The 25,790-nt window shown below is 40.4% G+C and overlaps 1 protein-coding gene across 2 annotated transcripts in view; it reads left to right on the plus strand.

The window, feature by feature from the left end:
* Positions 1–25,790, plus strand: part of ADCY8 (adenylate cyclase 8) — a 180,443-nt gene that overhangs the window by 105,373 nt on the left and 49,280 nt on the right. The window contains exons 6-8 of one of the 2 annotated variants that reach the window (XM_038392607.2): positions 7,030–7,188; positions 13,117–13,387; positions 21,875–22,072. In XM_038392607.2, coding sequence (XP_038248535.1) covers positions 7,030–7,188; positions 13,117–13,387; positions 21,875–22,072 — 628 coding nt within the window. The remainder of the gene's footprint in view (positions 1–7,029; positions 7,189–13,116; positions 13,388–21,874; positions 22,073–25,790) is intronic. The other variant, XM_038392609.2, reaches the window with a different exon arrangement.

Consider the following 25,790-nt stretch of genomic DNA (forward strand, 5'->3'; position numbering starts at 1 on the left):
TGCTGCTTGTGCAGTTCTAGCTTTGACCACGTCCCATGCAGCTCTATGGATATACCTGAATTTAACAGAAGAAGAAGACAGAGCTGCTAAGGACCTAGCAAGACTAGAATCTAGTATCTCTGCATCCCTTTATTCAATCTTATGTCAGATCATCTGGATTATTATAACACAAATAAATTATAACACTAACAATAGGGTCTAGAGGCCAAATAAAAATGGGATCTTCTTGTGCAATGCGCTGTGCAACACATAGTGAAATACCTGCCTTGCCCCAACGGTCTAAATAGACAAGACTGGTAGGGAAAGGGATGGAACACAAGCAGAGTGAACAGTGTGGTGGCTTCCAAATGCCATGTTCTGTGCTACTTGGGATAAGGGTTGGTGGGTTTATTTGGTGATGGGGGGTTAATGACATGGGTGGGGTTAAGTTAGGAGAGGATTGGATAACTGAAGGGAGGAAGGTGCAGGGGATAGGTCTGGGAGATGAGGGCGGAAGGATGGAGTGGGAGCATGGAAGGCAAAGGGAGTGAGGCTGAGCCGAGGAAACCTTAAGAGTGGCATCTGGAGGGGAAGTAGAGCAAACAGTCAATCAGTACAAGGCAGAGAATGTCCAGTGTGAAAATTGAAGAAACAGCTGAGGATGGTGAGACCGACACTGGAATACTGCATCCACTTCTGCAGCCCTCGTTTTTTAAAGGATGTTGAAAAATTGGAGAGAGTGCAGAGAACAGCCACAACATTGATTTAGAGGGCTGGGAAAAAATGCCTTGCAGAGAGAGAGAGGAGGAAGCTATAAAAAGAACCAGTGGCTGGAAGCTGAAGCCAGAAAACTTCAAATTAGAATTAAGGCACAAATATTTAACAGGGAGGTTGATTAACTATTGGAACAAACTCCCAAGGGAAGTGGTGGATTCTTCATCTCTAGACACCTTCAGATAAAGACGTGATGACTTTCTGGGAGATATGCTTTGGCCAAACACAAGCTATTGGCCTCAATACAGGGCTAAGTGGGTGAAATTTAATGGCCTGTGATATACAGCAGTGGTTCTCAAAACCAGTCCGCCGCTTGTTCAGGGAAAGCCCCTGGCGCGCCAGACCGGTTTGCTTACCTGCTGCGTCCGCAGGTTCGGCCGATCGTGGCTCCCACTGGCTGCGGTTCGCTGCTCTAGGCGAATGGGGGCTGCAGGAAGGGCGGCCAGCACGTCCCTTGGCCTGCACCACTTCCCGCAGCCCCCATTGGCCTGGAGCGGCGAACCTCAGCCAGTGGGAGCCATGATCGGCCGAACCTGCGGACGCAGCAGGTAAGCAAACCGGTCCGGCGCACCAGGGGCTTTCCCTGAACAAGTGGCGGACTGGCTTTGAGAACCACTGATATACAGAATGGTACACACTAGATCGTCTCTTCTGGCCTTAAACTCTATGAATGTATGGTAACATAGGTAGCCAACAGTCCATTTTAAGCTGGCTTCTGTGATTGCTCAGCTGGCTTGAATTTCTCCGGGCCTGGGGCTAACTCCTCCTTGGAATTTCTTTGTTCCTGAGGCTTTCTTCACTAGGAGAAGGGAGGTTGGGTGGCTGTGTGAGTTCTAGTGCCATCAAAGGGACCGCGGTCTCCCTGCACAGTAGTGGAAATCCAAACAAACCTTACCAACACACTTATTTTGCAGGTCAAGGAGTCTTGGATGGCTTAGTGTCTGGGATACCTGCCCACTAAAGTACCAGCTGAAAGAATATTTATTATTATGACAGGAGAAGTAGTCTCACCACACAACTGAAACCCCACTCAGGAAATAGTGTAACAGCTTGTCTTCATTATAAACCAGTCTGTCTATGCGTAGTCTCTAATAGAAGTAACATTAATTCAAGAAAAGCTGCTACTATGCATGATCTCAGTAGCAGACCTGCCAAGTTTCCTGCTGTTTCTCAAGAAACAGCTGCTTTTTGACCTGTCCTATTGGTTTGTTGGGAAACCTTACCCACCTACTTCTTATTCTGTTATATATGAATTCAGAGAGTGATTTATGTATGGTAAAGAAAGTGTCCTGGCACTAAAACGTTCAAAAGTTGTTTTTGAATGCCCTGACATAGCACAAATTATCCAAAATTAGATGCCTTTTCTAATTGGTTTTGCTAATCATATAGGGCTAGTTCCTCAGCTGGTATAAAAATGAGCATAGTTGCAGTCAAGATAGGGAATGGTTAATGTGGACATCAGAACAAAACAAAAAATACACACAACTATTTGCTTAGAACTCTAGAGCCAGGTCCTCAGATGATATAAATTGACATAGCTCCTGTTTTTTGTTTTATAGTTAATACTACCCTAATTTAATTCTTAAATTCCCCTCCCCCCCGATACCCACCATCTTAAGACATGTTATGAAAAAATAATAGGAACAAAACTGGAAATATGGCATGGCAAGGTAATTATTTGATGTAGGGTTATAGTATAATTGGAAAATGGAAAGGCACAGACTTCTAATGGGTTGTGTTTGAATTTGTGGAAATGCATACAGATTTAAAAGATTTTTGTTAGAGAATACTGACACACAAATAGCAGTGTATTCCATGACTTTATTGTAGTGTGTAATACTACAATATCAGCTTATAGGTATTCAGTGAAGAGTATGGTATAAGAACCTCTACACATAGTGATGTAAGTCATATCCATCCCTGAAGCTGCTCTAAATTATATAGGGTCCAGAATGTAATTTTGCATTAGACAGCTACTTGACCTTGTGTTAGGACCACCTACAATGTTTTATATCCTATGAGTGTTTGAATCGTAGCCACATTTTGCAAGCCATTCAGTAGTTTAGTGCATCCTGCTATTTAACTTTTAAAATATAAATAATAATAGTTTCCTTTCCAAACCAAACACAGTTCCCAGAATCACCCTGTATAGACTACATGCCCAATTCAGTTTGCCCATTTCTATTTCTTATCAATATGAAAAAAACACTTAAGTTCTTTTGAGAAAATTCCACAAATCAACCAGTTGGATCACAAAAGTTGTTTGTTTCATTGTTTGTTTGTAATTAGACCTTATTTAGCTTTAAATTAAAAGCAATTACTATCACATTAGATATATAATTTTCACAATGTTAGGCTTACACAGATCATGGCTTTATTTTTTATCTAGCACCAATAGTACACTATATGCTTTACACCCAAGGTTTTCTTTGACTGGGAGAGCTTACAAACTAAACTGTATTGGCATCAGTTCCAAAGCATTTGTTATTCGGGTAGCAATAGAAAAGTATGACAATATATATTCTTAAATCAGCAGTTAGGCAAATTTCTGATTTTCAGCTCAAATTCTTCATACACACAGAAAAGCCTTTATTACACTATGAAACTAATTGCTAGTCAGAGAATGCTGACCAGGAAGAAAAACCTCAATGGTCTCATTGAAGACAATGGGAGTTTTGCCAAAATCCGACTGTCTCTGCAGAAAATTTTTTTTGATTTGACATCTCAGGTAATTCCAATGAAAAATTTTCATTGGAATTTTTCCAAGCAGCTCTAATCCATTACATAATGCCTATCCATTATCTTTTCCAAGGCTTAGGGGTCTGGCTTGTCAACAAATCTCTAATCACACAAAAACAATCACTTCTCAAATGCAGGTATTCTCTTTCCTCCAGTAACTCCATGACATGTTCATAGGCTTTGTTCACCAACCATATTCTGTCCTTTCAGCCGGGGCCCCAGTTTCAGTGCCCCGTGGGCACTTCTCAAGTCAGAAAGCTTCTTTCTCTTTCCTCTCTCTGATGTTGACTGAAGAGAAGGGCTGGAAAGGGGTCCCATACATTTGATGGATACTGCAAATTGAAAGATCAAGGGCCAGGCCCTAACTCTGGACATGCCTTGCTGAAATTTGCTCTTAATTCCCAGTCAATAACTGCTGGAGAAGAATAAGTTTTTCTTGCAGCTGCCAGTTTTGGCACTGGATTCACAGAGGGAAAATCCTAAAAATAAAATTTAAAAAATGACAAAATTGTGCAGAGCAAAATTCAGAATTCCAAGAGACAAGAGTTCAAGAGACAATGGCAAGTCATTTCCCACAATAGGTGTGTTTGAACACAACGTTGGTGGAGTAAGAAAACCAGGTGTGCTTGTTGTTTATAGAGAAACATATTTTTGTTCAATACATTGGAGGAAATGTGCCAAAAATAGTTTATCAAGGTGTAAATCTCAGTTCATCCCTCTTGCCAAGGTCACTGAGACCTCCTGGTGCCTGGATCTGATGAGTAAGTGCTGGGCTAGCAGGATAACAGCTCCATAGGAACATATTTTAGTCATCATTTTTCTAAGAAAATGTGCAGGAGAGGGCAATAAAGGTGAATTGCTTTTTCTAGAACCCTCTCATTTGTATATAATTTATCTCCCTTTTTGAAACTCACTTTCACACACTGCATTGATGTCCTTGTTGACAGCAATCAAAGGCAAAGGACTGAATGGAAACTAGTGATTTATCCTTTTGTCCCTAGACATGATCTGTCTAGGTCAGAGTTGAGTCTATGATGTGCAGTTCGTGAATTGTGAAACAGCTCTGTTATTCTTTGTCTGTCCTAAGGTGTGATATGCACCATTGACATTGACTTCAGTGGTAGCAGGACTGGGACTTGTATAAAGAAATAGCAAATTTCAGCTTGCCATGCACTTCATTTATTCTGAGACTGCCAGTAAGGATATTAATTAGTGCAAACAGTAGTGGGGGGGTGTTAAGATAAATTTAGAGTTCATTAATAGTTTTAGATTGAGAGCCCTGAAGACAAGACACTCTTTGTCCTCACAGTAGGTATAGCACAGGTAATTTAGTTATGAGCTGCTCCACACTGCCCAGGCAAAGTCCTTGGAAGGACCACCTCTGGGATGCAAAGTTAGTTTAGTGTCCCCACGCACGCTGCATTCGAATCAATCTGAAAGGAAGGTACTAATTTAGTGTAAGATCATTGTAAATCCATCTTTTGGCTCAAGTCTTCATCTAGTGGAGCTCCATTAACTTCAATAGAGCTACATTGATTTAAACCAGCTGATGATCAAGCACATGATTTTCTTTCTGAGACTGTTAACAAAGTTGTCTAGTAATGTCAACTCTGAGGGTGATTTTTGTAAAGTGGATTTACCATGATGCATACACACAACAGGGCAGAGCTGAAGGTTGTTTATGCAACTTATCTCTGGCATTTCCTGATTTCCAGACAACTGTAACATTCTCTTAACATTGGCTTTGTATGCACAATATCTCTTGGACTGGGGAAAAAAATGACAATGGTGCATGCAAGTTCGAAAATCTGGAACTATCTGTATCATGGGCAACCTGGATGTGTCATGTCCCATGTCCCTTAGGAGATCTGCCAAAGTAAGCACTTCTTCTTGTGAACCTGGCATGCTGGGAAGTTGGGGAAGGCATTTTGTTCTTCCCTCGGATCTGGCACATTTAAAACATATCAGAGGAGTGCTTCTTTCTGCAAACCATACAAAGAGCAAAGCAGTGCTCCCTAGCCCTGTCACATTTCACAAGGTCTGCTGGGCTTGGACACCTCGCTACACAGCTAAGATAGTCATGTGTGCATACATACGCAACCTCCATTAGCTGCATATTTTATGAGCTTCATGCAAAGCCCTGTGAAAAATGTACTTTGTGAGTGTGCAGGGTACAATTTTCAATTGGGCAAATCTCCAATTTTTAAAAGCTCACCTCAAGGCTTGGTCTATGCTTAAAATTTAAGTTGACATAGCTGTGGCACTCCAGGGTGTGAAAAATCCAGGCTCACGAGAACAATAGCTATGCTGTCCTAATTCCCGATGGAGACACAACTAGGTCAATGGAAGAATGCTTCCATCGACAAAGCAACTGTTGCTCAGGTAGGTGGTGTTCCAACAGCAATGGACAAACAAACCCCTTCCATCACTGTAGGCTGCATCTACACTATAGGCTTATGCTGGTAAAGCTAAGGCACCATGGCTGTGCCACTATAGTCCCCATAACGTAGACATGACCCAAGATACTTCTCTTTAATAAGGCTTATTTCCGTGCCAGATTTTAGCTTATGCAAACCCAGCCATTTTGGACTGCAGAGCCGCTCAAAAAGATGACAAGAATTTTTGTTATAATGGGAAATATATATATTTTTTCAATCCCTTCATATTCTAAGAAGCATTTTTGTCCAAACCCTCTAACAAATATTTCACCTTTGGACGAAGACCAACCCTAGAAAATGTCAGCCAGAAAAGGGATGTTTTGGAAAGTAATGAATTACTCCAAGTAGGAGGAGGATAGAATGAGATCATTGTATATCTTAACTATAATAGCAGCAAAGAGTCCTGTGGCACATTATAGACTAACAGACGTATTGGAGCATAATATAATGGACATAACATATGCATTTCATGGCATCCGATGAAGTGGGTATTCACCCACGAAAGCTTATGCTCCAATATGTCTGTTAGTCTATAAGATGCCACAGGACTCTTTGTCATTTTACAGATCCAGAGTAACACGGCTACCCCTCTGATACTTAACTATAATAGTTTCTCTTGATGTATTAAATATTCAATTATGCTTTTATGGGAAAGGACTCAGTGGACCCTACAGTTGCTTCCATTTAAACGACTCTCTCTCTCCTTTGATATTTCTGTAAAATAGGAATAATATGTGTACCATCAAACCATGCATGCAATTAAGCACCTCTATGATAATCCAGCTTTCAGACCTATTTTATGACTGCATGTACTCTGCGACCCAGAATGTTATCTCTTAATTGTACAAGGCTACCAAGTATCCCTACACGCCAAATTGGTGTTGCATTTTATAGACTATACATTTTTTAAACACGTAAAACCTCTGAATGATGTTAGTTCTGCAGCTCCCCTGTTATCTGACAAGGCCTGTAGGACAGTCGTTACGATGCAGTGAAGATGTGACTTTTCCATATGGATCATAGTTACATCCTTCTATAGAGTTGATGGCATGAGCTGATCTTGTATTTCTTTGTGTATTTAACCCTTTAACAAAAACAGGTATGTTAGGTCGAGAACAAAGCATGACATTGACATGCGGATTGGAATACATTCTGGATCAGTGCTGTGTGGGGTGCTGGGCCTACGGAAGTGGCAGTTTGATGTCTGGTCATGGGATGTGGATATTGCAAACAAACTCGAGTCAGGCGGAATTCCTGGGTAAGACAGAGCATGATACCATCAGCTGTATAATTTTTGTGTGCCTTTGACAAATTAACTCTCTTTCCAGTATTTAAATAGGTTTGATGAAATGTTTAAAGCATCCTTCTGGTGATATTTGTAAAATGGCACTTAGCAAAGGCTGGTCGAAAGATTGTCACAAAATACCCATATGCCAGTTTCTCCTCTTAGATAGCCATTGACTGCCCCTACTGTGCCTCCCCCAGCATGCAGATCTTTTAGAAAGGTTAGCAGATCTCATTTCCATTGCCATCTTGCCTGCCATTCAAGCCTGTGTTGTGGATCTGGCTGCGGGAAAGAGAATGTTGCCCTCTGCAAATGGTCAGTGATAGTATTCCCTCAATAATTATTCCTAAATGAAGCAGGGCTTACCTGGTCTGGCTTCCAGCCCTACTGCTCCCTCAGTTTCCTTCCTTTCCCTGTTAATCACACTTCACGCTGCAGCTGTTTTCTCAATCATTCTTTCCTTTTAAGAGTCTGGTTTATTGATGTAAAATACAAAACAACACAGATCTTACATCCAGCCTTCCTAGCTAGATCATAGCCCTTGGGGGCAGGATTCTTGGTCCCAGCTCTCATCGCAAACTTGTTCCCCTCACTCTAGCCTTCCCAGTTGATTCCTGATATTTGGAGGCTTGCACATCCCAGGCCTTTGCTTAGGACCCTATGGGGAGTGTAATTGTGTGGAACACCCCTCCTACCCCTTTTAGACTCTCCTCTGAATGGTCACAAAGCTGTCTCTTATATTTTTTTAGCAGACTTGGTTCTGAGTTCCCCCCTCACATGCTCATTATACTAATTCCCTTTACCTGAGGAGATGAGTTAAACCTGCCACAGGTGAGGGTGAGCCCCAAACCCTTTAAAAGACCAGCTCACTCTGTGACACGGTATCTGACACTAGGTTTATGGATATACCTTTGGTTCAAGATTCTCTCTTCTGATTAGCATGCAGACTTCACTCCTAAGTCCTTTGGTTCCAAATGCTGGTGTGAGGAACATGGGTGCAGTTTCCCATGATTTTACACAAGATGTGGGAGCATTGTTGCATCTTTCATGAGCTGCCAACCTAATTTCATGGATTTTTGGAAAACTTACCCTGCAGGGATTATTCACAACTAACTTGATGCTTTGAGCTGCTAATCTGTGCTTTGTGACCTTTACAGCAGCAGTTGTATATGTAGGGATATACATGTTGCCATCCATCTGCTTAGTGTTTCTTCATCTGAGGTGTCTGCTTCGCCCCAGGGCTGAAAAGTTATTTCTGCCTCATATGACCTGCATCTCAACACTTTTTGAGATGCACAATTCCTATCTTTGCTGTGATGAGTCAACCACCCTCAGTACCCTTTGCAGCCAGACCACTTTCGATTTTGGAGATCTGTTAAGGTCAAGCAATTGTGCCATGCTGGCCACAGAAATCCCTGTTGAAGCTCTGGTCCTATTCCTGTTGGTGTGTCTGGAAAAAGTCCTGTTTACTTTAATGTTGCAGGGTCAGGACCTTGGAGCATAGAAGCAACATCTGGGAAAGTTCTGGAACAGATGAAGTTTAGTATGACTGTCAGTTCTTGTAGTGGGAGTTGTGCTAAACTAGTTCCATCTTTGGAGTGCCTTAGAACACCCCCTTCTACCTAGATCTGCCTTAAGCAATACATGGAAAAGCCATGTTTCCAGGCTATAGTAGAGATATTGCAGATACAGTACCCCCACCCCCATACTGACTGCCGAATAATTGTCTTTAAAGTCAGTGGAAGTGAGTCATTTTACCAATCTGTTGGTATTGCCTGTAATTGGTTTCTAAGTATTGTTTTTTAAAGTGTAGTTATGCTCAGAAAAATGACTCCTCCTTTCCCAGCATATATGATCTGTATGTGCCCGAGTCACACGTGCACACTGGAGTGACAAAACACATTTTCATTAGTGTTACCACCACAGAACCAATATAGATATGGAGGAACAAGCTGCATCATAGTTAGCCTGGTTTTCATTAGCAAAAGGGTCAAGCCAAATTCTGCTTCCCAAATCTGTATTGTAGTGGGTTGAATTTCACCCCTTCACTGAAAGTGCACAACACAAAGCCTATGCATTCTACATAGGGCCTACCAAATTCACAGCCATGAAAAACTCATCACAGACCGTGAAATCTGGTCTCCCCCCATGAAATCTGGTTTTTGTGTGCTTGGGTTCCTGACCCAAAAGAGTGTTCTGGGGGGGGGGTCACAAAGTTATTTTAGGGGAGTTGCAGTATTGCTTCCCTTACTTCTGTGCTGCCTTCAGAGCTGGGCGGTCAGAGGGCGGCGACTTTTGGCCAGGCGCTCAGCTCTGAAGGCAGCAGCGCAGAAGTAAGGGGGGCAATACTATACCAGGCCATCCTTCCTTCTGCGCTGTTGCTGGCAGGGCACCGCCTTTAGAGCTGGGATCCTGGCCAGCAGCTGCCACTCTCCAGCCACCCAGCTCTGAAGGCAGCACCGCCACCAGCCGCAGCGCAGAAGTGAGGGTAACAGTACTGCAACCCCCCTACAATAACCTTGCAACCACCCATAACTCCTTTTTGGGTCAGGACCCCTACAATTACAACACTGTGAAATTTCAGATTTAAGTAGCTGAAACCATGAAATGTACAGTTTTTAGCATCCTATGACAGTGAAATTGACCAAAATGGACCGTGAATTTGGTAGGGCCCTAACCATATAAATCCCACCTAGGTCCTCAATAGGAGGGCTTAGTGTGACTTCAGTGGTGCATACATTGAAACCTGGCCCTTAGCTTGCAAGGGGGTGAATTTCACACCTAGTGACTAGGAGCACAAAGAATACAACTTGACTTTCAGATCTCAGATGCAGTTTGCTGCAATGAAAGATCAATCATTTCCATGTTCCTTAGGGCATGTCTACACAAGCACTTGCTGTGCAGCTAGCTGGGGTGTTAATCTACAGCGCTCTAGCGTCCCGCACACTAAGTGTCCATGTGGGACCATGCTGCTGTTCAGAAAAAGTTCCCTAGTGCACTTTGACCTACGGCTGTTTCAAACCACAGTACGGCAATATGCACCAGAGAACCCTTCATGTGCATAAGCACAGTGCACACGGACAGTTGGTGCGTGGCATTCTGGAGCTCTATAGATTTATACTGCAGGTTGGCATACAATGTTTGTGTGGATATGCTCTAAAATGAGCCAATGGATCCAGAACCCACTGATAGAGAATACATAGGGAATCCCAGAATATTATTTTGAGAGTCACTTTTCTGTGTGTTAAAGTCAGGGCTGTTATTTTTAATACATGATATGTGTCACTGTGCATTTTTGGAATTAACCTGTTTGCTCCCGCATAATACATAGATGATAACAGATTTTTCAGGATACCTATTTATGAATACATTCAAAATTCTTGGGCCTGATTCCGGTCTTACCTTTTCTAAAATGGGTTAAATCCGTTGACTTCAATGCAAGTGTTCCTGATGTACACATTTTAAGTGAGCCCAGAATCAGGCCGCTTCAACATACATTTTAAATGGATGAAGAAAAATCAAATGCATGTAAGGTGGAAGCAAAACCCATTCTTGACTCCACCAGCTGGTTTATTAATATTTTGTCCCAGTATGTTTATTAAATCAGTAGCCAGGATCACAGCTCTACTTAGCTCTGTTATCGTTTCCATTATAAGCCCCACATTTCAGGAGTTTATAATGCAATCTTCCGAAATTATATTAGACTAAAACTCAGCACAAAGATAGTCACCCTAGCAACTAATGTATTATTTTCTTTTTTTTTTATTTAGTCCCTTACTTAAATTAATTTAGCCTTTTTGGATTTATAAGCTTGGAAACAAAGTCTGTTTCTCAGGTACAGACTATTTGTTTTTTCAAATCCAGGCCAAATGCTGCTTACCTTCGGGAAACAATTTTTACAGTAATTTTATTGTTAGAGATCATTCATCTCAGGGGACATTTTGGAAAAAATAATGGTTCAGATCCTCTTCTGAGTTAAATTGGCATAGATGCATTGACTTCCATTCGGCTACATTGATTTATATCAGCTGAAGATCTGGCCCGGGGTTTTAAATGGATTGAGATATAAATATTTCAAATTTCTTGGGTTTTTTATTGTGAAATAATGTTTCATATTATATATAGCTCCTGATTCTGTGTTTTTCTGCATTCCTTAACTTCCAGGCACTTCAGAGGAGTTAAGTGTAATCAGCAACTTGGAGGAGGTAGTCACTAACACAAAGGGTTAAACCCATACCCTTTTTACTACACAAATTTCTAGGTCTATCACTAGGATTTTATATAGTATAAATCTGCAATGGCACCATATAGGCCGCAAAACAAGGGTTGCAAAGAGGTGGGATGGGAAATATTATGGGCCAGAGTCTGAGCTGGTGTAAACAAGCACAGAGCTATTGAAATCAATGCCAGTTTATACCACTGGAAAATCTAGCTCTGTGTATCTCCTACATATGTTACTCCTGGGGGAATTTTGTTCCAAAAGATTAAAAATGCTGCACACACTATTCTATTTGTCAAAATAACACAGTAGAATCATGCCAGTTTCAATTAGTTAGGTAATTTATTTCAAAATACCTGTCAGCAAGTAATAATACAGACCAAAAAAAAAAGATTCAGGAAATGTTTTCTGACAAATAGATTCCTCACTAGGTGTATAAACAGAGAACTTCGAGTAACTCATTTAAACTACCATATGAAAACATATTTCCTGCACCTCTCAGAAGCAGTGCAAAGGCTTTGGGGAGCCAGGTGCTCGGGGCAGGGGCAGCACACGGAGCCCCGTGGCCTCCTTGCCTAGGAGCTGGACCAGCTGCTGACTGCTTCTGGGGCACAGCACAGTGTCAGAACAGGTAGGGACTAGCCTGTCTTAGCCAGGCAGCACTGCTGAGGGGACTTTTAACAGCCCAGTCGGAGGTGCTGACCAGAGCCGCCATGTCCCAGTGCCTTACATTCCGCCACCCAGTACTGGCTCATGACCCACAGTTTGAAAACCACTGCTCTGGCTCACACTGAATAGTACTCTCACTCTGGGGCAATCAATGGGACTGCTCCTGGAGTAAGGTCCTACTTATCATAAGGGCACCAGGTTCTAGTATTAAAGCCCCAGTCCTGCAATCTGATCCATGTTAGCCTTGTGATGCTCTGATACCACTAAAAGAAAAGGAGTACTTGTGGCACCTTAGAGACTAACAAATTTATTAGAGCATAAGCTTTCGTGAGCTACAGCTCACTTCATCGGATGCATCCGATGAAGTGAGCTGTAGCTCACGAAAGCTTATGCTCTAATAAATTTGTTAGTCTCTAAGGTGCCACAAGTACTCCTTTTCTTTTTGCGAATACAGACTAACACGGCTGCTACTCTGAAATCTGATACCACTGCATACCATGCTCACTAATAGTGTCTCCTTGTTTTCTTATACTCCCTCCTCAGTCTGTCGGTATCCATTTGTTGTCCCTTGCCCTATACTTAGGTTGTAAGCTCTTTGAGGCAGGGACTGTCTGTTTGTTTGTATAGTACCTAACACAATGGGGTCCTGGTGCATGACTGGGGCTCCCGAGTGAGACCTCAATCCAAATAATTAATAATAATAATATAGGCAGATCCCTACACCTGCACGGAATCCCATGGAAGTGAATGGGGCTCCATGCTGGTGCCAATGTTTGACCTTGGGCTCCCACTGCAGAACTGGAGCCTGTGTTTATAAAGAAATTTGGGGATCATGAGTGATTACACAGCACCTCTAAAATGTAACCATTTATAATGTTTAATTATTGTAAAATCACATGTAGTACCAAAAAGAGCATTTATCTATAATGTTAAATAATAATGTAAAGCTCTTGATAGTCCTTCCCGTCAAAATATGCAATCAGCATTTAGTACCACTTGTGTCATACATGCAGGAGGATCCACATCTCCAAAGCCACTCTTGACTGCCTAAATGGGGATTATAAAGTTGAAGAAGGACATGGTAAAGAACGAAACGAATTCTTAAGGAAACATAACATTGAGACCTATTTAATAAAACAGCCCGAGGAGAGTCTGTTGACTTTGCCTGAAGACATTGTGAAAGAATCTGTCAGCATCTCAGACAGGAGAAACAGTGGGGCAACATTTACAGAAGGATCATGGAGCCCTGAACTCCCATTTGATAACATAGTGGGAAAACAGAATGTAAGTCAAACTTTCCTTAATGTCATCAACTATGAAAGCATGCTTGAGTGCGTCTCAATAATGAAAGCCTCAGAGGAAACAAATTCATCTTTAACCTTTTCTCTAACATGTACTGCAACTGTAGATGATTAAACAAATCACCTCAGGACAGAATTAACCTATGTATCAGAATCGGGGAAATGCCAAGGTTTCATGACTGGAAGGGGCAGAGGTTGGGTTTTTTTGGTCCAACTAAAATTAAATACTATGCAGCTGAGTTTTAATTGAACCAAACCTCAAAGCAGTTAATTAAATGTAAAACCAATGTCCTTAAACGACACGAGATGGGCAAGTCACCATGTGTAACCTCTATTTAATCAACGCACTAAATTTTCAGTGCACTGCTGTATTCATTGTCAAAGTCAAGACAAGTAGGTGTATGTTGTGTGGGATATGCAAACATAGTGATGCATGAGTCAAAGTAAAGATATTTGGACTAATACACACCTTGTGATGACAGTATCACTATTCTTCACATTCATTCTTTATTAGCTTAAAGAAAGATTCCTGGACATAATTATGGTTCCCCAACAGGGAGTTACTGGAATCTTGACTAGCTAAGCAGAAGTAGGGAGCAATAACATGAAAGAAATGTCTCTCTAGGTTGTTCTCAATCAGACCCTTTTCAAAAGCATTTTATGTTAGTTGTACGCATCCTGGGGATCCAATAATTTTTCACAGTCCTAAAATCAGTTATGAAGCCTGTCTGCTTAAAACAAATTAAAGATGAAAAGGTTGAAATGCCCTAAGACACCACTCTTTCTACTGCATTTGAAAGATTGATGAGTCATAGTGAAACAAGATCAGTTTGAGTTGCTTTCCATTGGTATGTGAGAGATCTATAATGACATATTTTCTTTCTTTTGCTGCATGTACTTAGTCCTAGTTGGCTGAAACGTCTGTAGAACTTAAAGCTTTATTGCGTGAAGATTTTGCTTCGTCAAGTGTCTCTTGCCTAGAGTGATAAACCCTCACAAGTGATCAATTCTTTGTGAAAAGTCTTTGTCCTTTCAAACTAAAATGGTGCATGGTACAGTTTGCAGTTACATAAAACATCCCTTTTATATGGGTATCTGTGTATTTGCTTATCTGCATGTACAACTCCTTTCAACTCTCACATCATTTTGTCATCTTATATCTGTATTTTCATTCCATTGGGAATGGAAGAGTGCATGCATGTTGCTAAAATTAACTTCTCTCAACATTCTCCCTTTCTTTGTTCTTTCCCTTTCCGATTTCTACAGGCCAAAAAAAAATTGCAGGTTGGGCTATTCTCCCATTGTCCATATTCTCAACTGTACCTTATCATGGTGCTAACAATGAAGAAAAAGAACTATTGTTTTATACCATTGTTGACCTCCTTCCATCTAACAAGCCAGTAAAAAGTCTATGAAAATGACTGAAAGGTGTATAAATGCACGTATCTTCAAAGGGATTTGCACCTTATGGCAACAAAACAAATCTAAATCAACAGAAGATGGCTTCTCCCTATTTTGATTGACTATTATTTATCCCAGTATTAAAAACATAAATCATTTTTACTATATAACAATTAATTAGCTGGGTAGATGCTCAAATTAGCCAATCACTGAATGCATGACTCAATTATGTAATTTTCAATTGTAAAGTCAATATAGTGTGCATTATTGTTTATTAATAGTGGGCTGCAGCGAATATAATCTTAGAAATCAAATGGCATCGTTGAATTATGCTAGTAATTTGTATCTTTCTCCAAGGGCTGGTCAGCCTTGGACAGATTAAGCATTTAATAATGTTGATTATCAGCAGAAAGATCAATGGTAGCAAAGGAGGTTAGAGATGCAAGAAGCAGCTGTTCGACAGTGAAGCACTGGATCTGCTTTAGTATTTGCCAGTTCCTTTCAAATGTCCTCACTAAAAAATTATCAGTTACAACAAGATTTGGGTAGCTTAACTTATCTGGTACCTGGGGCTTAATTCTAGGTCTTGCCGAGTCTATGAGAATGACACATTAGACTCTCTTCTGATTTCTCCCCTCCAAGCCCCAATTCATCACATTTCATATTCTTTTCCCTAATTTATTTTGGACTGGTGGCCTATGAGAGTGGCAGGGAGTGGAGGTATGAGATTTGATTTAGAGGCCAAATAAGCAGTCTACACATCACACACATGTAGAAAAGCTAAAGTTACCAGGCTTGTGACTTAGGTTTGGTTGTGAATTACACTGAGGTTGTGAGTGGCCATAATGAAATTCAGTCCATGTCCAATATTCCTGGACTGTATAGCTAGTGGAATGGAGCTATTAGCATGGCTGGGTCCTTCTGTAAAGCACAGACAGTCTCCAATCCCTGTGGTATATGGATAGTTGGTGGAATTGGATTCTCTGTCTGTGCTTTACAGAAGTTGAAACCAAGGGCACAATATGGCCCCGGATGTTACTCTGAAGAAATTTGACACAAATGAGATGCAGTTACAAACATGCTAATCTGACAGCTTTGTGGTGAATACACATATTCTAGTGATTGTTTTGGTGACTGTTACCAATGCAGACATCTAATAAACAATGTATAAAGAATTCCATTGATTTTAGAGAAGTATGAACAACTGTTGTAAAGATCAGAAGTCAAACATAAAAGGACATGGGGTCATAAAATGCAGGAGACCTAAATTCAATTCCTAGTGCCAACCTCTTATTTTGATGCCAAAAGCCCCTATGAAATAGTCTTACAGGATTGAATAGACAATGGAAACCTGTCTTTTGTTATTTTAACCATCCTGTAGTGCTTAACAAAAAATCATATCCCTGCTATAGCACTCCAATGTAAAAAGGAAACTTACAGAAAGGATATTGCTCTCTATTCAATTTTATTACTTTTAGAATAATTTCTATAGAATTCTGTTTCATGCTTATGCAGTTCTGTAGGACTTTGACATAGAGCATCTTTAGCTGCTTCAATATCTTTGTAAATCTGGCCCTTGGACTAGGAATATATGATGACAAAATGGACCAGAGGGAATACTTACACATTTTTGAAAAAAAATAGTGTCTTTTTATTTTGAAAACTAACTTTTTAAAATTTGACTTCTCAGATTCCTGTACTTCAATATATTCCTTACCCTCTGCTTCCAATTTATCTGATTTTATGACTGTTTTTGACCTCTCACGCTTTTTGGTCTTTTCACTTTAAAGTCCAGATTCTGCCCTCTGGCGTCAAAGTTAGCTCATCTAATGATGGAACTTGAACCTGCGAGCTTGTGCCTATGTCATACACTACAAGACTCAAGCAATTAACCCATGTTCTAAAAGGAAACGTTCAGCCAGTGAATGGGAATTTGAATGCACCATCTTTTTTAGCTAATGGTAATATGAGTAGCCTGTCTACATTTGCATTGCATCATACTGAAAACATAATCCTTAAGGTCTGCCAGAGTGTCATTTCTTTTGGCTAATAAATCGGAAGGCAAAACAAAACTTTGTTGGCCCCACATGGGGGTATGCAGTTGTCCAAGATTCCACTTGGCCAAGTTTTATATGCCGAATAACTAAGTTGACTCTGGATCGTTTTTGTTTACACAACAAAACCAATCCCAATTCCACAGTAATTGGATATAGATAATATTGTAATTAGATTTAGTACTGAATTATGGTTCAGCTGGAATATGTTGAATCAAAAGGATTTAAACTTACCCCCTGAAACTCACTCAGTGTTTTTTCTTGTATTTTTTCCGTTGCAAAAAAATAAGGAACCCTTGGTTAATTATTTGGGCCTAAACCCACATTCCCTGTGTATTCAAAACTACCACAGGCGTCCCGGGGTGATGACAAGTAATGGGCCTGTCTCACGCAACTCTTTTATATCAAAGTACGAGCCTCTTGAGTTGAGATAACCCAAACATTTGAAGTAATATGATTGCAAGGTATTAGCATGCTAAGGCCCAAAACCTAGTCACAATGAAGTCAATGGAAATTTTGCTGTTGGTTTCAACGCGATAAGGATTCACAGCTGAAGCATTAAACAACATCGGGAAATGCATTGTACTGTCAAACTGGAAAAGTTTTGTGTGGAAAAACAAATTATAATAACTTCACTTGCGTGGCAGTAATAGGCATGAGAAAAATTGGAAAGCCATGTGCTGAACTGCACTATTCATGCCTTTTGGTCCGCCTCACAAAATTTCTGTTTACTAATCCCCGCCTCCCCGGAACATACTTATAATTCCAAATCTCTTAACAACATCAAACAATACCTATTTTAAACCTATCAACTTACTGGAGAAATGTTTCCTCCTTTCCCTTAATATTACACTGGTCTGACATACAAGGTGGGCACCAGGGAGAGATCCTCAGCTCATGTAAATTGTCATGACAATGTACATCATCTGATCTGCCCCATGGAATGAAATCCTGGTTCCATTGAAATCAATGGCAAAACTCCCATGACTTTAACAGGGCTAGGATTTCACCCCGGACTAAGGCAGGGGTAAGGTTAGATATACTGTGGTCCTGCAAGGCCACACATGGGAGCTTTGTGTGGTTAGAAAGGGGATATTGCCCTATTTTCCCATGGGATATACAGCACTTGCATCTCACTCTGGAAGGACTAGTGATATCCGCATGGATGATCTCACTTAACTCATTCTTAGAGTTTTCTAAAAATGTATTCATTATTATTTCCTCTTCAGTACAGCTGGACTCGTGATATTAAAGGAGTTTGGTTTTACAGGCAGAGGGAAGTGAAATATCGTTCCCATGCAGTATTTCAAATCTCTCTCTGAAACATTTCCAAAGTTGTTGGTTTTTGTAACACATCTTCATCTGTGTTTGAGTAGAACCTCGTACACTGGTTCCCTGATTCTGAATGGAGTCTTAACGTGCTACTGCAGTGTAAATGCTGATGATCATGATATAAAGAATACGTCATTGCATGATATAAAGGTTTCAGTGCTGCACATTTGGGAGGTTAGGCCAAACTCCTGATACAATGGCTATCCCCAAACTCGGGTCAATAAAACCTTTAGAGCACACCACTGCATGCATGCACATTTGTGCATCTGACAGACAGACACAGAACCGATGCCTTTAAAAAAAATAAGACATTTGCCATCTGTTAACCACACTCATATCATGGACACTAGTTTTTCCCTGCACTTAGAAGAATAAATAAATGTGATAACTCTATGGTAGGGCATCTATTGGCAAACTGTTTTATGTTGACCATTGTATATACTATGCTTTCTTTGCCAGTAGGGGTGTGACTGAAAGCACAATGTCTTGTCTTTCAATGTCACTCACTAATATTGAAAAACAAATTATTAGGCCCAGATTCTGCAACCCTCACTAATATTCAATAGTATTTTACTCTTCAAATAGCCCTGTTGGTTTCAATGGGATTACTCGAGGAATAAGAACTACTCCAGATGAATAAGGGGGTGGTGGCATCTGGCACTCAGTAGTTATAAGGATCACCAGTATTTGTTCCATATAGCTGCTGACCAGACAGTATCATAGGCTTGGTGGGGAAGCAAGTATTCCACATTGGTTCCCCTAGCAAATGCAGAACAAAGCATGGGATGTGCTGGCACAAGTGGATTAGAGCACATACTTTGCTCAATGATACACAGATAATCTTTTATTACTTGATTTTTATTGCCCATTAGGGAGAAGCTGTTTGCTTCAGTGTCTTTGTTTGTGTGAGAGAGAAAGATGGACATATTACATCATGTTCAGCTGGGATTTGCCCTTCTTTTTCCCGGAGAAATACAGATTGTTTCAATCCAGTTCCCTCCTTGTCCCACTGCAAATTGCATTGTGGCCCCTGTCGTGATTAGGTGGCATATTTAGGCACCAGTAGTTCTAAACCAATTAGTTAATATACACAGCAACAAAGCAGCATGATTCCTCACTTCACCTTGAGCCAAATTACTTTAGTCACATGCTGAGGTGAGGTGAGATAATTTGCCCCAAGTAATCAAGAGTTACCCTGCTAAAACATCAGGCACTGCTCTCCCTCTGCTTCTAGCAGAGCTGGACTTAATTCTGAAGAGACCAAAACACTTCAGCCTCTGAAGTGATCCTGTTCTTATACAGACCAAGCACTGTTTCAAGCCTCCATCCCTGTAACAGAATATCCATAATAGCTTCGCCACAGATCCCAAGTTTAAATTAACTCCTTCAAATCTGGAGAATGACTAATATACCTCTAAGGAAAGGATGTTATTAGATGTGATCCACAACACATTGCAATCACATTTTCTAATGTTCCTAAAATCTCAAATCTCAAGATCCAGGGCTCCTCCCAATCACCTGTAGGGATCAGAAAGGACCCTTCTTTTTTTTTCTCCTTCCTCTGAAATATCAGAGATGTCCATACCTGCAGATGGAACACTTGGCAGAGTGGGCCAGTGATTTGAGGTGGCACTGAGCATTCTCTCCCTCAGCCTGGCTGGCTGGTTCGTGCTCACATGCTCCGGGTCTAACTGATCGCCATGTGTGGGGATGGGAAGTTATTCCCCCAGATCAAATTGGCAGGGACGCTGGTTGTGGTTTTTTCTACAGCATGGGGCATGAATGCCAAAATCATCCGGGAATATATCACTGAAAAACTCCTTGTCACTGTTGGAGCCTCAGACATTTGTGCACCTCTGTCCTTCCTGTTCTCTGTCTGTGGCATGCAATAGTTTAAGCCCCAGAGGGCTATAATACTTTGATCTAATTCCAGTTGATAGGATTGGTGTGGGGGTGGCTAGCTGGAGTTTATTGGCCTGTGATTTACAAGAGGTCAGATTAGACGTTCTGGTGGTACCTTCTGGCATGAAACTGTGTGACTCTAGAAAGATTCCTAATGACTTCACTGGAATCTGCCCTTAATGCATACATCTTAACTCCTGCATACCAACGATAAGATGGGGACCTAGATATGTCCGAAAGTTTTTATGGTAATGTTTAATTGATTTCCCTTTCCAAAAATTTGGTAGTACTGCCTTTTTTGTGACTAAGTAAAAGGGCTTGTCAAAACACTTAAAGGGTGATATCCAGCCGTATTGAAGTCAACAGCAAAATCCCAATCAACGTCAATATTGGAAGGGATTTCAGCCATAGTGTGTTAAGCTCTTTTGGCTTTCTGTGTTCTAAAGTTTCTCTTCTAATTATGCAGTGTAAGAGAGCAATTTATTGTTCAGGATTATCTGATCCTTGGAGTCTCTACCATGACTTCAAATAAGGTTGCCATTTCAGCTGTATTTTGTGGTGGTAATTAGGCTAAAACCACTCTCATGTTCTTATGTGCCACTCAACATTCATCAGAAGGTAGCAGCTTAAGATGGTTTCTGTCCATGCTATGAATTTGGATCAGGGAAAGACTCCATATTCCATTTTCTGCATGGAGTCTCCTATTCAATAAGAATTGCCTTATGGGTTCAAACCACTGGTCCGTCTAGACCAGTATCATGTCTGCTGCAGTGAGCAGTACCAGATACATCAGAGGAGCCCTGCGACAGCTGTGAATTTAACCTGCCCACAAGGAACATTTCTTCCTAACCCCTAATAATTAGAGGTTGTCTTGTACCCTAAAGTTTGAGAGTTTATATCTCTTCTACTCACTAGCATTTTTTTAAACATTGGGACTATAGCAGACAATAATGTTTAAGTTTTCCCGTTCAGTCTGCTGTCTTGTGGTTCACATAATGAATTGCTACACTGGGTTGAGTTACTCCTTCATGGAATTAAATTCTACATCTGTTCTCAAAGTTAAACACTACTCTTACTATCTCCACCATCTGTCCTTTTCGAAACTTCACAGAAATCACTTGCGTAATCAGTGATGCAAAAGGACAATTAAAATGATCTACAAAAAAATCTACCAGTTACTACCATGAAAAGTGATGTATATGAATGATGTTAACCAATATGGAATAACTGTGATCTACATATGCTGGTTGGAACATGACAATGTAGAGAAGATCACTGTCTGTTTGAAAGCATATGAACATGGTCAGGCAGACAGGGAAGTTTCTCCTTCTTTCTCCTCCCCTCCAAACTATCTGTTTCCTGACTATACACATCCAGTAACTTCACTGTCTTTTCTCCTTTTACATATTTTCTGTGAATTCTGTTCTAATTTGCTGAGACAGACCACTGAATTCAGTCCCATTTCCTTGGTGTGGGTTCCCTCCACCATCCTCTAAGAATTTCACAAATAATACAGCGGCAAAATCTGGAAACATTATTATACTGATATAGTTGAGTGGAACCACAAACATAAAAGCCCCTACAAGACGTGACACGAAAGCAGCCACCTACTATACTGTATGTGTTTAGTGGAACAGATGTTATTTTAAACTTCTGTAGGTTTCATTGAATGAATTGCATGAAATGCTGTTACGGTTTGCAATGCAACATAATCTAAAACATTGCATTTTTAACCCAAGGGGACCAGCAGGTTTATTCTGTTTGCATGTGCTTTCCCCTAGACTCTGGCTGCCCTAACAAGAAATTCAATAAATCTGCTTCCAAACCATCTTGCACAAGCTTTGCATGTCCAGTCTGGGCCTGAGGAAATTAACAAGCGAATAGAGCACACCATCGACTTACGGAGTGGCGATAAATTGAGAAGAGAGCATATCAAGCCTTTCTCACTGATGTTTAAAGACTCCAGCCTGGAGCATAAGGTAGCTGGGTCTTGATAGCTGCATTTTTCCAATTCAAATTGTCTTAAATGTCCACTGAATTAGAGACAACAACTCTAGGTTCTAGCTTTGTTTTGTTTTGTTTTTTGTTTTGTTTTTGTTTTTTAGAAGACACGATTGAACCGAAGGTCATTCTACTCCTTGATGAGTCAGTTCCAAAGCTGGCAAATCCCTACTAGTGAGCAAGGGCAGCTTTTGAAGAAAAGTGAAAACTGTTTGCCAGCTTTTTAATTTGTTGATGAGTCAAAGCAGAGCTTACTTTTAAAATGAGGCTGCTTTGGCACAAAAACTGGGAGCAAGCATGTCAATAAAATGATGCTTCTCCTTTTAAAAAAAAAAAGAGGCTAGATAGTATAGAAATCTATTCCCCCTTTTTGGTAATACAGTCCCACCCTAAATCCAAGTCAATTGCTATTTTTTTATTTTGAGTCAAAACCACTCTATCAAATACTTGTTTTAGTCCCAAAATTAAAGAAACGTTCTACTTCTGAAGGATAAATATTGTTTTCTCATGTCTCATGTTGCTCCTGAGCTGCAGTATGATCCCACCCGAATCTTGTCTGCATTCAAAAGCACATATATATTTCAGTTTGAAAGGGGGGGAATGGAAAAGCGAGCTCGTCCAGTGTTTCTTGCAAGCTAATTGTGTTGGTTCTTTTCACTGATTTCAACTGACTTCATCAACCCAGAGAATAACAAAGTGCTCAGTGTCAGCAGTGATAGTCTTATGGTCAGGTATATGTCTAATTGGAGAAGGGGGAGGGAGAGAAACAGCATGGAAGTTGCACTCTTGAAGAGTCTTTCTGTCCATCAATGCTTTAACATCTGTTGAGCAACAGCTCAAGGTACATTCGCTCAACTCATGTAGGCAGATCCTCAACTGGTGTAAATTGTCATAGCTCCATTGACTTCTATAGAATTATAACAATTGACACCAGTTAGGGGTCTGTCCCTTAGACATCTGCGAGCAATTTGAGTCTGATCCCACATTCCTGACTCAGGCAATACTCTGATTACAGACCTTGCTCTCATTAAGTAGGAACTTCTCCTCCTGAAACCCTTGCTGTCATTGAATCATACGTTACTTTGCAAAAGACCCCAACTGAAGAAAAGAGGATTATTCAAGAAGTAAGTTACTACTCAATATGAGCAAAGCCTTAATCTGGCTCAAAGTAAATAGGAATTTTCCAGAATCAAGTCCTATGTTAGGGGCATTGTTTTGTTAAACCTGCCTGCCAACTCAGACTCCACAATTAGCAATGACAGGAAAATTTCAGATGGAAAATTTGGGATTTAATTTAAATTTGGTTTAAGCAGGGCAAGAAAAAACCCACCCATCACATCTCATAGGTCAAATTTCAAATATTAACAAGATATTAAATCATATCTAAATGACAGGTGTCTGTTAAAAAGTCAGCATCTGTTGCAACACCTGTTGCTCTCAGTATGATACCTCAGAGAGCACAGTGCCATAACTGTTGGTAAATTATGACTTTTTAATGATAACCATTGTATATCAGCATTTCTAGTCCCATGCAGAACCAGCAAGCATAGAATATGAAAAAATGAAGAACTTCTTTTAAAAATGAACTGGAATAGTTTCAACTTTCTGAATCAGGTTTTTTCAAGTATTGGGTAGAACTAGATTCAGATATATTATTTTATCTGATCTGGTTTGTTCTGAGCTAATCATTAGAGGAAAACCAAATTCGCATAGCTATTCATCTTGCTAAGATGCAGTTTCTAACCATGCCATCACAAGCTGGATAGTGAGTTCTTGTGGACCTGGGTCTGCTTCGTCGTACAAGTGCCATGCACACCAATTGTGCTACTCAAAATAATACATCTAGTATCTATTTATTATTATCATGGGGCCAGTAGGTTAATGAAAGGCAAATCATCATGTATGTTTGATTACTAATATAGTGGAACTACCTTATATTGAAATGCAGGAAATGTTTGTTCCTCCCAGTTTTGCCTGTGCAATGATTGCAGGGTTAGCACCACTTAGTTATGTTATACAAGATAATATCTACAGAGAATAGCTACCATTTCTAGAAAGGCAGCCCCTAATTATTTTCTAGATTGTCTCTATACTATCATTTAACACTAATTGTTTTCCTCTTGTTTTATCAGGTTAAAATTTGAGTCTGACAAGACTATTTCAAAACATTTTCTCTCTAAGCTCTCATTGTCCCCGGTCCTTGCCTTTCACTCCAGAATCAGACTTTTTCCCCAGTTCTTAACACTTCTCTGCTGTCTGCCACGATATTCTACATCAGCTCTTCTAGTTGCTCTCCACAGTGCTTCTGAGTAAATGAACTGGCACACGTTTATTGACCTTCCCCCTCACAGTTTCCCCCATGCCAGTTTGCTCCGTCACCTTCAGTTTAGTGCGGTGGCTGCCACAAGACAGCAGCGGCTCAGAAATAAAAATATTTCCAAAATGTTTCCAATTTCTTTTTCTTTTTGAAACCTTGTGTCCTTACATTCAGCCTGGTGCTTTTACACAGTACCGACTTCTTCTGAATAAACACCTCTTTTGTTGTCCATGCATTTCTCCCTAGAGAGTACATATATTAAATGTGTACAATAGATTCACTAGCATTAACCCCACTGGCAATAATAAAGCATCATACTTGCTAGCCATGGTCATTCTGGACAGAGAGTCAATGGGTTATATCTCAGATCAATTGACAAGCAAGTAAATATAAAAAATACACTCCAACTGTATAGGCAATAGGACTGTGCACCACTTATGTCCCACTGAAGGCTTATTTTCGGTAGTTTGAGTGGGACTTAAAGGAAGCATTGAACTTGCATTGCATCTCTGCTCAGGAGCTTGGATTTCATCCATTATAAAATCACTGCAGTCAGTGGAATTACAGCAGGGGTTAATTTGGAGCTTTGATTTGTTAAAAAGGACATAAAAGGCAACGTATCAATTTCAGGAATCCACCTGCTTTGTGTAAATGGCACAATTTGTTGTGACGTAGCATAATTCCTATCTATTTATAACAGTTTAGGTCTTTATGATTACTTCCAGTGGCAGATTCCCCATTCCTCTGTTGTTCTCTTCTGCTGTTGCATGAATGTAGATTCCACAGAAACGGCAAGCATAGTTATATCAGAAAACAGGATATCACCATGAAAGGAAAGATAAAATGCATAGTGAACTCCACCAGGATTCATTGTGTTAGGAGGGATTCATGCAAGATCCCAAATTGAGTGTTTTTTAAATTATATCACCAAATGGACCAGTCATTCCTAATTCATATGTCACATATTAGCGCTTGATATCTCACTGGACTTTCATTATAATTCACTCCCAGTTTCACTTGAAGCTATTTTCACAAACAGGATAGTGGCAAATGGACAAAAGCAAAAGAGACACAGCTAAAGAATCCTTGAAGTTTTAGCATCAGACTGTGGAAGATGCTGCAGCATTCTAATGGCTCACAAAGGTTCTCAGCTATCGCTTGGGATGATTCCCCTCTAAATAGGGGTTTATCATGTAGTGGTTTCTCTGCACTTCTTGTTTGTCAGTTGGAAATTTCCCAATACCATGAATCCCATGCAGATATATCAGGGGAGTGTGGCAGAGAAATTTTCAGCAGGGAGAAGGTTGTGCTCAGGAAAGTCTCATTCCTAAAAATGTAGGTATCCCTAAAGGAATTCCTAGCCTCAGAGTTATTCCTCT

The sequence above is a fragment of the Dermochelys coriacea genome, chromosome 2, assembly GCF_009764565.3.
Source record: "Dermochelys coriacea isolate rDerCor1 chromosome 2, rDerCor1.pri.v4, whole genome shotgun sequence".
Taxonomy (NCBI): Eukaryota; Metazoa; Chordata; order Testudines; family Dermochelyidae; genus Dermochelys; species Dermochelys coriacea.